The 13,189-nt window shown below is 43.2% G+C and overlaps 1 protein-coding gene across 1 annotated transcript in view; it reads left to right on the forward strand.

The window, feature by feature from the left end:
- The window catches only part of MLH3 (mutL homolog 3), a 139,426-nt gene that overhangs the window by 105,280 nt on the left and 20,957 nt on the right, over window positions 1-13,189 (forward strand). The window contains exons 7-9 of the mRNA XM_053697026.1: window positions 4,119-4,278; window positions 4,510-4,533; window positions 4,673-4,751. Coding sequence (XP_053553001.1) covers window positions 4,119-4,278; window positions 4,510-4,533; window positions 4,673-4,751 — 263 coding nt within the window. The remainder of the gene's footprint in view (window positions 1-4,118; window positions 4,279-4,509; window positions 4,534-4,672; window positions 4,752-13,189) is intronic.

A 13,189-nucleotide genomic window follows, 5' to 3' on the forward strand; every position in this document is an offset into this window, starting at 1 on the left:
AGAGGCAAATTGCCCACTGCCATATATCACACATGTGAGGATAATAGGTTATCTATTGTCAAGTGATATATCATAAGGTCTGTATTTATTCACATGTAGATCCTCATGCCCCAATGTGGGTACATTTATGTTAAATGTTAAATATACCGTAGGGTCTATATTTGTTCACATACATTCCTCATGTCCCAATGTGAGTACACTTATGTCAAATGTCAAATACCCCTAGCAATGACATCAACTGTCATAAATATGTGAAAAGTTAAAGGTTAAAATTAGAATACAAATAAGTGTGTTATTTGGGGCCACACAAATATTATAGAGTTAAACGTTGCTCTACTAGCGCTATAAGGAGAAACGAATTCTCTCATATATGAGTGAGGATTAAGGAGTCGTGTGGTGAATAAGCAGTGTATTTATGTTATCTAAATAAATATGGTAAGGGAGGCCAAATGCTTATGGATATCTAGGGGGGCGCAATAAGGTAACAAGCGCACCCCTCAAGTAAGCTCTACCAGTTAGGTTTAACTTAACAGCAATATCAGCATTGTTTGCCCCAACGATTATAGGTCAAGGCTAGTATTGTGCCCCACGACTGCAGCCTTGAAAATGTATTTCAATTACTGGATATGACCAACAAGGGAGGGACAAGCTCTGAGCACCTGGTATACTTCATATAGTTAAATACACAAACCTAACATCAGTATAGCATATACAAATACACGTATCTTAAATAAGAGAAAAAATTAAAAATACTCTTGGTAAGACTGAATCATACATATTTATCATATTATATTGGGTATACTGTCCTGACTAATTAGATTCCATCTAATAGTATAAGCCATAAAGATCAGTAGGTCTTCTAATGGTTGGTTCACAACGAGTCCTTATATTTCAGCATAGAAGTGGTAAATCTAATATGAATCTTACAATACACATACATGAAATATGATGAGATAATAAACATTTATTGATCACTACATAGGATTACTCATGGTGTGTTAGTTATAAATAATTTATCTTCCTATGTAGGGAATGAAATATAAATCCGAATAAACATATATAAATAACATTAGGAATAGTCCAGGAATTGAATATGTCAGGCCTAAATCTCAATTAATCAGAGCTGTTTACTGGTCTGTATTTAGGACAAACTCATAGTCCAACATGTACTATAGCAATCGCATTATTGATGTCTGAATAGTAATACCTGTCAATATCCATTTGCATGCTGAATTATAAGTAGTCTTTTATCCGTACATGATATAGTATCTGTACAATGGCGGTCAATCCTCGTTTAATATGCCTATATTATGTAACCTATGAAAGAACCCTTTGATCACTATATACGATTACATCGTAACTGTTTTCTGACAGGACAAGCACCAATATCCTAGATGTTTGTTTACATTACGACTGAGATCGTTATCCGATTGGCTAGCAACACCAGACACCTCTTACGTATTTTAGCCCAATCCCATACATCTGACCTGAATTACGTCATTGACGCTCTTTGATTGGTTACTCTCACCATGTGACATACACACACCCCTTTTTTGATTGGCTGGTTTGGCCTTAAAAGAGCAGGCACGACGGATGTTCGGCGCCTTTGACAAAGCAGTAGGCGAAACGCGCATCAGATTTAATAATTATTGGTGGCCGATTATCGGCAGTTTAGCTTAAAATAATTGTGGATAATGAATGGGGTTTAGTACATTGACGGACATCGCTCAATCTCGTTAATAGATCATATTGATAGAATGTAATGGGCAGCAATTACTATCCAAAACTTAAGAGCTGAATAGCCACATAGTGCGGGACCCTGATAAACGTTGGTCCCGGTGTCCATTATTTACGTGACTTACAGTGTTAAACACTATATCGTTCTATACACCCCACACTCCCCCTGTTTTTTAAGCTAAAAATACTCAATCTATTTGGGCACGATTTGGGGAATTACTTCCCTTCCTTGCTAGAGAAGCGACTTTTTTGTATATAGTGTAATATTGTGTTTTTGGGATCCACTTTAAGAATAGTGTTGATACAAAAGAATTATCCTTGGGGTAATAATATAACGTTGCTACACAGACCTGTCGGTCATATCCAGTAATTGAAATACATTTTCAAGGCTGCAGTCGTGGGGCACAATACTAGCCTTGACCTATAATCGTTGGGGCAAACAATGCTGATATTGCTGTTAAGTTAAACCTAACTGGTAGAGCTTACTTGAGGGGTGCGCTTGTTACCTTATTGCGCCCCCCTAGATATCCATAAGCATTTGACCTCCCTTACCATATTTATTTAGATAACATAAATACACTGCTTATTCACCAGACGACTCCTTAAGCCTCACTCATATATGAGAGAATTCTTTTCTCCTTATAGCGCTAGTAGAGCAACGTTTAACTCTATAATATTTGTGTGGCCCCAAATAACACACTTATTTGTATTCTGATTTTAACCTTTAACTTTTCACATATTTATGACAGTTGATGTCATTGCTATTTAACCTTGCATGGCTAACTTTTGTGTCCGAATGGCCTTGCCTAGCCTGGCTGCCTTGTGTCTGTATGGCCTTGCCTAGCCTGGCTACCTTTTGTGTCTGTATGGCCTTGCCTAGCCTGGCTGCCTTGTGTCTGTATGGCCTTGCCTAGCCTGGCTACCTTTTGTGTCTGAATGGCCTTGCCTAGCCTGGCTACCTTTTGTGTCTGTATGGCCTTGCAAAGCCTGGCTGCCTTGTGTCCGAATGGCCTTGCCTAGCCTGGCTGCCTTGTGTCTGTATGGCCTTGCCTAGCCTGGCTACCTTTTGTGTCTGTATGGCCTTGCCTAGCCTGGCTGCCTTGTGTCTGTATGGCCTTGCCTAGCCTGGCTACCTTTTGTGTCTGAATGGCCTTGCCTAGCCTGGCTACCTTTTGTGTCTGTATGGCCTTGCAAAGCCTGGCTGCCTTGTGTCTGCATGGCCTTGCCTAGCCTGGCTGCCATGTGTCTGTATGGCCTTGCAAAGCCTGGCTGCCTTGTGTCTGCATGGCCTTGCCTAGCCTGGCTGCCTTGTGTCTGCATGGCCTTGCCTAGCCTGGCTGCCTTGTGTCTGTATGGCCTTGCAAAGCCTGGCTGCCTTGTGTCTATATGTCAAGAGAAAAAAGAAAAAAAAAGGGAAATTGATATGTTATGTATACCTAATAGTTCACCTTGTCAATACATCTATGGGTGAAAACTAATAGTAGTACTTTAAGCAATAATTAAATTCAAAGACATCAGCAGTGATCCCACAAGAATGGATATGCTAAACAAAGTTTTGCTTCTATGTACTATGTTAGATTACTGAATGATGATATATAAAATGTAACTTTTAATTTAATTTCTAATAAAAGAACAGCAAAAACAGTTATAAGAGCTGCTTGTTGCTCACACACACACTTAAAAACACTCCACCAGTGTGTATATATATATATATATATATATATATATATATATATATATATATATATATATATATATATATATATATATATATATATATATATATATATATATATATATATATATATATAGTAAATCGTAACCAATGTTGAAAACAATAAATTTAGTAAAGAGTTAATACATTTGCCAGTGATGGTACTGAAAACTGTATCTTCAATGTCTTTTTAGACTATATTTCAGCTTCTATTATAAGCTTGTATGTTATGGTTTCCTTCAGACCAGGCACAATATTACCGATGTTACCTGCTTTTAGTGAGACTAAGAGCCTACCACACTTAAGAGAAATACGTATATTATAGTAAAGTTTTTTTAAACTAAATCAACATTAGCTTCTAATATTGCATCAACTGGAGGGCTAATTAAAATACAAAAAATCCCCTGACGCGGTCGCGTTTTACGCTTCCTCAGAGGGGTGGTGTCTATATGGCCTTGTCTAGCCTGGCTGCCTTGTATCTATTTAACCTTGCCTTGCCTGGCTGCCTTGTATCTATTTAACCTTGCCTAGCCTGGCTGCCTTGTGTCTGTATGGCCTTGCCTAGCCTGGCTACCTTGTGTCTGTATGGCCTTGCATTGTGTCTGTATGGTCTTTCTTGTGCCTTTTTGTCACAGCACTTACTCTCCTGTTTCTCCCGTTACTGCAGGGCATATGCTGGTGGTCTGCGTAACATAGGTTTGTCTTTGTCATTCCCTGATTCACACAACACTCGTGTGCTGGTCGGAGAGGTTCCTCTTTGCTTTGTAGAGAAGGAAGCGAATGAGACTCATCGTGGGAGATCAACTGTGGCCAAAATGATGGTGCAGGTAAGATTACTCAGTACTGCTGTGGTCTGCTGTACAGCTTTATATATCAGTGTGTGGTGCATACATTTATTAAGTGAATCTCATACTCTTAGTGAAACTGTTTATTTATATTTGTCATGTAAACTCCATATGGGTGTATTTATGTTTCTGACCGTTTGCATATTTTATATATGCAGTTTCTGGTCAGTGACTTGCACAGGTCTATTTGTAATTTGTGTCTGTTCCTTACAGGATTATCTAAGAGAACAGGTGGAGGTGAGTGTTTGGGGTGCATTTTTCTGTATATATTTGTTTTCACTCTTATGCACTTATTTGTGACATGCACTTCTCTGCCTCTCTGTACATTCGTTATGTTGGCTAATGATGTCACAGCACATAAACCTCTATTGTTTAGCTGTTACAGGTGTCTGGAGGAGCTCATGGGACATTTCCTCTGACCGTGCTGAGGGTGCTGGCGTCCCAGGCATGTCATGGTAAGAACGTGTTGGTTATATTGAGCATGCAACTTACTTTATAATAGGGACTGACCTAAATGTCTGAGAGGAGTGAGAAAGTGGTATGGCACCTCATGTGGGGTGGTGGCATTTTTACCATACAGGCATCTGGCTGGGTAGTCACTCCAGTTGAGGAAGGTGGACTTACAGCACATTTCAATCTGGCTTTAAGACCTCTTACACTCCCTGCCTGGTGCTCACACTCATGGCTATAGCTGGTGTGTTTCTGAAAATCTTCTTGGGGCTGGGAGCTATTATTTTTTGCTGCACTTTCATAGCGAGCATCGTTTTTTTTACTGAGATCTGTTGGTAATGGCATTGTTATCCCCAGTCACTGTATAACAGCAGCTGCCAGCAATCACTATCTATATTCACTATAGCTCCCTATACTCACCAGCTGGTATTTCTCTTGCAAGGTGTATCCAGTCCACGGATTCATCCTTACTTGTGGGATATTCTCATTCCCTACAGGAAGTGGCAAAGAGAGCACACAGCAAAGCTGTCCATATAGCTCCCCCTCTGGCTCCGCCCCCCCCAGTCATTCTCTTTGCCGCTCTAACAAGTAGCATCTCCACGGGAGGGTAAAGTGAATGTGGTGTTAGATTTGTAGTTTTTATATCTTTAATCAAAAGTTTGTTATTTTTAAATAGTGCCGGTTTGTACTATTTACTCTCTAGCAGAAAGTGAAGAAGAATTCTGCTGAGAGGAAAATGATTTTAGCATGTTGTAACTAAAATCCACTGCTGTTCCCACGCAGGACTGAGGAGTACCAGAAAACTTCAGTTGGGGGGAACAGTTTGCAGGCTTAACTGCTACAAGGTATGTTCAGTCATCTTTTTCTCCAACATAGGTGTGTCCGGTCCACGGCGTCATCCTTACTTGTGGGATATTCTCCTCCCCAACAGGAAATGGCAAAGAGCCCAGCAAAGCTGGTCACATGATCCCTCCTAGGCTCCGCCTACCCCAGTCATTCTCTTTGCCGTTGTACAGGCAACATCTCCACGGAGATGGCTTAGAGTTTTTTAGTGTTTAACTAAGACCAAGGGGCATTGCTGTAGTACCTTACTTGGACGACATTCTGATTCGAGCGTCGTCCCTTCCTCAAGTAAAGGCTCACACGGACATTGTCCTGGCCTTTCTCAGATCTCACGGATGGAAAGTGAACGTGGAAAAGAGTTCTCTATCTCCGTCAACGAGGGTTCCCTTCTTGGGAACTATAATAGACTCCTTAGAAATGAGGATTTTTCTGACAGAAGCCAGAAAAACAAAACTTCTAGACTCTTGTCGGATACTTCATTCCGTTCCTCTTCCTTCCATAGCGCAGTGCATGGAAGTGATAGGTTTGATGGTAGCGGCAATGGACATAGTTCCTTTTGTGCGCATTCATCTAAGACCATTACAACTGTTCATGCTCAGTCAGTGGAATGGGGACTATTCAGACTTGTCTCCAAAGATACAAGTAAATCAGAGGACCAGAGACTCATTCCGTTGGTGGCTGTCCCTGGACAACCTGTCACAAGGGATGACCTTCCGCAGACCAGAGTGGGTCATTGTCACGACCGACGCCAGTCTGATGGGCTGGGGCGCGGTCTGGGGATCCCTGAAAGCTCAGGGTCTTTGGTCTCGGGTAGAATCTCTTCTACCGATTAATATTCTGGAACTGAGAGCGATATTCAATGCTCTCAAAGCTTGGCCTCAGCTAGCGAGGGCCAAGTTCATACATCAACCATCAGGGGGGAACAAGGAGTTCCCTAGCGATGGAAGAAGTGACCAAAATCATTCTATGGGCGGAGTCTCACTCCTGCCACCTGTCTGCTATCCACATCCCAGGAGTGGAAAATTGGGAAGCGGATTTTCTGAGTCGTCAGACATTGCATCCGGGGGAGTGGGAACTCCATCCGGAAATCTTTGCCCAAGTCACTCAACCGTGGGGCATTCCAGACATGGATCTGATGGCCTCTCGTCAGAACTTCAGAGTTCCTTACTACGGGTACAGATCCAGGGATCCCAAGGCGGCTCTAGTGGATGCACTAGTAGCACCTTGGACCTTCAAACTAGCTTATGTGTTCCCGCCGTTTCCTCTCATCCCCAGGCTGGTAGCCAGGATCAATCAGGAGAGGGCGTCGGTGATTTTGATAGCTCCTGCGTGGCCACGCAGGACTTGGTATGCAGATCTGGTGAATATGTCATCGGCTCCACCATGGAAGCTACCTTTGAGACGAGACCTTCTTGTTCTAGGTCCGTTCGACCCACTCCAGCTGACTGCTTGGAGATTGAACGCTTGATCTTATCAAAGCGAGGGTTCTCAGATTCTGTTATTAATACTCTTGTTCAGGCCTGAAAGCCTGTAACCAGAAAAATTACCACATAATTTGGTATATCTGTTGGTGTGAATCTGCAGGATTCCCTTGGGACAAGGTTAAGATTCCTAAGAGTCTATCCTTCCTTCGAGAAGGATTGGAAAAAGGATTATCTGCAAGTTCCTTGATGGGACAGATTTCTGCCTTGTCTGTGTTACTTCACAAAAAGCTGGCAGCTGTGCCAGATGTTCTAGTCTTTGTTCAGGCTCTGGTTAGAATCAAGCCTGTTTACAAAATTTTGACTCCTCCTTGGAGTCTCAACCTAGTTCTTTCAGTTCTTTAGGGGGTTCCGTTTGAACCCTTACATTCCGTTGATATTAAGTTATTATCTTGGAAAGTTTTGTTTTTGGTTGCAATTTCTTCTGCTAGAAGAGTTTCAGAATTATCTGCTCTGCAGTGTTCTTCTCCTTATCTGGTGTTCCATGCAGATAAGGTGGTTTTGCGTACTAAACCTGGTTTTCTTCCAAAAGTTGTTTCTAACAAAAACATTAACCAGGAGATAGTTGTGCCTTCTTTGTGTCCTAATCCAGTTTCAAAGAAGGAACGTTTGTTGCACAACTTGGATGTAGTTCGTGCTCTCAAATTTTACTTAGCAGCTACTAAGGATTTCAGACAAACTTTGTCTTTGTTTGTTGTTTATTCTGGTAAACGGAGAGGTCAAAAAGCAACTTCTACCTCTCTCTCCTTCTGGATTAAAAGCATTATCCGATTGGCTTATGAGACTGCCGGACGGCAGCCTCCTGAAAGAATCACAGCTCACTCCACTAGGGCTGTGGCTTCCACATGGGCCTTCAAGAACGAGGCTTCTGTTGATCAGATATGTAAGGCAGTGACTTGGTCTTCACTGCACACTTTTTCTAAATTTTACAAATTTGATACTTTTGCTTCTTCTGAGGCTATTTTTGGGAGAAAGGTTTTGCAAGCCGTGGTGCCTTCCATTTAGGTGACCTGATTTGCTCCCTCCCTTCATCCGTGTCCTAAAGCTTTGGTATTGGTTCCCACAAGTAAGGATGACGCCGTGGACCGGACACACCTATGTTGGAGAAAACAGAATTTATGTTTACCTGATAAATTACTTTCTCCAACGGTGTGTCCGGTCCACGGCCCGCCCTGGTTTTTTTAATCAGGTCTGATAATTTATTTTCTTTAACTACAGTCACCACGGTAACATATGGTTTCTCCTATGCAAATATTCCTCCTTAACGTCGGTCGAATGACTGGGGTAGGCGGAGCCTAGGAGGGATCATGTGACCAGCTTTGCTGGGCTCTTTGCCATTTCCTGTTGGGGAGGAGAATATCCCACAAGTAAGGATGACGCCGTGGACCGGACACACCGTTGGAGAAAGTAATTTATCAGGTAAACATAAATTCTGTTTTCTAGTCAAGACTTAGTAATGCTAGAAGACTGACAAGAATTCCCATGTGGGGAAGGTAAGCCATATTCTGAGACTCAGTATAGAAGGAAGGCTTAATTAACAGGGCTAAAAGACTGGTGGACACTGTTAAGGGGCAATCGATTATTTTATAGTGAAAATATGACGATTGTACAAGTTTTTATTACTTTTGGAATGGTTTATGGGGTTTTTATTCCACATGGCAGAATTTTAGACACCTATTGAGGGTTTTGAAGGCCCCACAACTCCGGAGTGGAGAGGGAGGGGGCCTAAATTTCGCGCCTCAGTTGCGCAGTTCATATTGCAGACAGCTTCATGCAGCTTCACGTGGAGGGTCCATAGATTACCTGAGGACTTCATAGAGGCTTAATTCTATCAAATTAATCCCCAGGGGCAAGGTAGGGCCACAGCAGACTGCTGTGGCACGGTGCTGTAGTTTGCTAACCGGTTGTCAGCTTTAGGTTGCTCCGGTTCGGGCATTAAGGGGTTAATTGACTTGAAATTTACTGTGCAATAATTCCAAAGCATTAAGATAGTGTGGTAAAAATTTCAGGAAGATTGGATAATTTTTTGTGATTTAGTAAAAAAGTGTGCGCTTTTTATTATTTAAAGGCACAGTACCGTTTTTTCTCAAATTGTATATTTCAGTATTTGAGTGCTGTCTAAGTCTGTTTAACATGTCTGAGCCTACAGATAGACGTTGCTCTATGTGTTTAGTAGCCATGGTGGAACCCCCTTTACATTTGTGTTTTAAGTGTGCTAATGTGTCTAAGCATTTTAAAGATCACGATGTTTCACTTATAAATGTATCCCAAGATGATTCTTTAACAGAAGGTAATGAGGATAACCCACCTTCCTCTCCCCATGTGTCGACCTCTAGCGCATTGGCCCCTATTACATTACAACAATTAACAGCAGTCATGGATAATTCCCTTGCAGCATTTTTATCCAAACTGCCAGTTTTTCCTAAAAAGCGTGATAGCTCGGTTTTAAGAACAGACTATGAGCAATCAGAAGCTTTGGAGGATTTATCTGTTGTACCCTCACAACACTCTGAAGTGTTGGGGAGGGATGTGCTGTCCGAGGGAGAAGTTTCTGACACTGGAAAGGTTTCTCAGAGGGCAGAATCAGATTCCTTAGCATTTAAATTTAAGCTGCAACACCTCCGCGTGCTGCTTAAGGAGGTATTAGCTACGCTGGATGATTGCGACCCCATGGTGGTCCCAGAGAAATTGTGTAAAATGGACAAATATCTAGAAGTCCCTGTATACACTGATGCGTTTCCGATCCCGAAGAGGGTGGCGGATATTGTGGATAGGGAGTGGGAGAGACCAGGTGTACCCTTTGTTCCCCCCCCCTATCTTTAAGAAAATGTTCCCCATTACTGATCCTAGGCGGGACGCATGGCAGACGGTCCCTAAGGTAGAAGGGGCAGTTTCAACACTAGCCAAGCGCACAACCATACCAATTGAAGACAGTTGTGCGTTCAAAGATCCTATGGATAAAAAATTAGAAGGTTTACTAAAGAAAATATTTGTTCAACAAGGATTCCTTCTCCAGCCTATTGCCTGCATTATTCCTGTAACTACTGCAGAGGCTTTCTGGTTTGAGGCGCTGGAGGAGTCGCTCCAGACGGAGACCTCATATGACGAAATTATGGATAGAATTAAGGCGCTAAAGCTGGCTAATTCTTTTATCACAGATGCCGCTTTTCAATTAGCTAAGTTAGCGGCGAAAAATTCTGGTTTTGCCATCATGGCGCACAGAGCGCTTTGGCTTAAATCATGGTCGGCCGATGTGTCGTCCAAGACAAAGTTACTGAATATTCCTTTCAAGGGAAAGACCCTTTTCGGGCCCGAGTTGAAAGAGATTATTTCGGATATCACTGGGGGAAAGGGCCATGCCCTCCCGCAAGATAGGCCTTTTAAGGCTAAAAACAAGGCTAATTTTCGTTCCTTTCGCAACTTCAGGAGCGGTCCTGCTTCAACCTCTGCGACCGCAAAGCAAGAGGGTAACTCTTCACAGCCCAAGGCAACCTGGAAACCTTTGCAGGGCTGGAACAAGGGTAAACAGGCCAAGAAGCCTGCAGCTGCTACTAAGACAGCATGAAGGGGTAGCCCCCGATCCGGGACCGGATCTGGTAGGGGGCAGACTCTCTCTCTTTGCTCAGGCTTGGGCAAGAGATGTTCCCGATCCCTGGGCATTAGAGATAGTTGCTCAGGGGGATATCTTCTAGAATTCAAGGACTCTCCTCCAAGGGGAAGATTCCACATTTCTCGTCTGTCTACAGACACGACAAAGAAAGAGGCGTTCTTACGCTGTGTAGAAGATCTACTCAAGATGGGAGTGATATATCCAGTCCCAATTACAGAACGAGGACTGGGTTTTTACTCAAACCTGTTTGTGGTTCCCAAAAAGGAAGGAACTTTCAGACCAATCCTGGATCTAAAAATTCTAAACAAATTCCTCAGAGTTCCATCCTTCAAGATGGAGACCATTCGGACAATCTTACCGATGATCCAGGAAGGTCAATATATGACTACCGTGGATCTAAAGGATGCGTACCTTCATATTCCTATCCACAAAGATCACCATCAGTTCCTAAGGTTCGCTTTTCTGGACAAGCATTACCAGTTCGTGGCCCTTCCCTTCGGGTTGGCCACCGCTCCAAGAATTTTCACAAAGGTGCTAGGGTCCCTTTTAGCGGTACTAAGACCGCGGGGCATTGCAGTAGCACCCTATCTGGACGACATATTGATACAGGCGTCGTCTTTTCTCAGAGCCAAGGCTCATACAGATATTTTTCTGGCCTTTCTAAGGTCTCACGGGTGGAAGGTGAACACCGAAAAAAGTTCTCTGTCCACGCTCACAAGGGTTCCCTTCCTGGGAACATTAATAGACTCGGTAGAAATGAAAATATTTCTGACGGAGGTCAGAAGGTTAAAGCTTCTAAGCACTTGCCGAGCTCTTCATTCCATTCTTCGGCCATCTGTAGCTCAGTGCATGGAGGTAATCGGATTAATGGTAGCAGCAATGGACATAGTCCCTTTTGCTCGAATTCATCTCAGACCACTACAATTGTGCATGCTCAAACAGTGGAATGGGGATTATGCAGATTTGTCTCCTCAAATCCAACTGGACCAGGAAACCAGAGATTCTCTTCTCTGGTGGTTGTCTCAGGATCACCTGTCTCAGGGAATGTGCTTCCGCAGACCGGAGTGGATCATCGTAACGACCGACGCCAGTCTGTTAGGCTGGGGCGCGGTCTGGGGCTCCCTGAAAGCTCAGGGCCTATGGTCTCGGGAAGAGTCTCTTCTCCCGATAAACATTTTGGAACTGAGAGCGATATTCAATACGCTCCAGGCATGGCCTCAGCTAGCGACGGCCAAGTTCATCAGATTTCAGTCGGACAACATCACGACTGTAGCATACATCAATCATCAGGGAGGAACAAAGAGTTCCTTAGCGATGAAGGAAGTAACCAAGATAATCAGAGGATCACTCTTGCCACCTATCTGCAATTCACATCCCAGGAGTAGACAACTGGGAAGCGGATTTCCTAAGTCGTCAGACTTTTCACCCGGGGGAGTGGGAACTCCATCCGGAGGTATTTGCTCAGCTGACTCAGTTTTGGGGCATTCCAGAGTTGGATCTGATGGCGTCCCGTCAGAACACCAAACTTCCCCTTTACGGATCCAGGTCCAGGGATCCCAAGGCGGCATTGATAGATGCTCTAGTAGCGCCTTGGTCCTTCAATCTGGCCTATGTCTTTCCACCGTTTCCCCTTCTCCCTCGGCTGGTAGCCAGAATTAAACAGGAGAAGGCCTCTGTAATCCTGATAGCGCCTGCGTGGCCACGCAGGACTTGGTATGCAGACCTAGTGGACATGTCATCTGTTCCACCATGGACACTGCCAATGAGGCAGGATCTTCTAATACAGGGTCCTTTCAAGCATCCAAATCTAGTTTATCTGCAGCTGACTGCTTGGAGATTGAACGCTTAATTCTATCCAAGCGTGGGTTCTCTGAATCAGTCATAGATACTCTGATTCAAGCTAGAAAACCTGTCACCAGGAAAATTTACCACAAGATATGGCGTAAATATCTTGGTTGGTGTGAATCCAAGGGTTACTCGTGGAGTAAGATTAGGATTCCAAGAATATTGTCTTTTATCCAAGAAGGATTGGAGAAAGGCTTATCAGCTAGTTCCCTAAAGGGACAGATATCAGCTCTGTCGATCCTTTTACACAAGCGTCTGGCAGCAGTACCAGATGTTCAAGCGTTTGTACAGGCGTTAGTCAGAATCAAGCCTGTCTATAAACCTGTGGCTCCTCCATGGAGTCTAAATTTAGTTCTTTCAGTTCTTCAAGGGGTTCCGTTTGAACCTTTACATTCCATAGATATTAAGTTATTATCTTGGAAAGTTTTGTTTTTGGTTGCTATCTCTTCTGCTCGAAGGGTTTCAGAATTGTCTGCTTTGCAGTGTAATTCACCCTATCTGGTGTTCCATGCATATAAGGTAGTTTTACGTACCAAACCTGATTTTCTTCCTAAAGTTGTTTCTAATAAGAACATTAACCAGGAAATCATTGTTCCTTCTCTGTGTCCTAATCCAGCTTCTAAGAAGGAATGGCTTTTACACAATCTTGATGTGGTTCGTGCTT

This window comes from Bombina bombina, chromosome 1, assembly GCF_027579735.1.
Source record: "Bombina bombina isolate aBomBom1 chromosome 1, aBomBom1.pri, whole genome shotgun sequence".
NCBI lineage: Eukaryota > Metazoa > Chordata > Amphibia > Anura > Bombinatoridae > Bombina > Bombina bombina.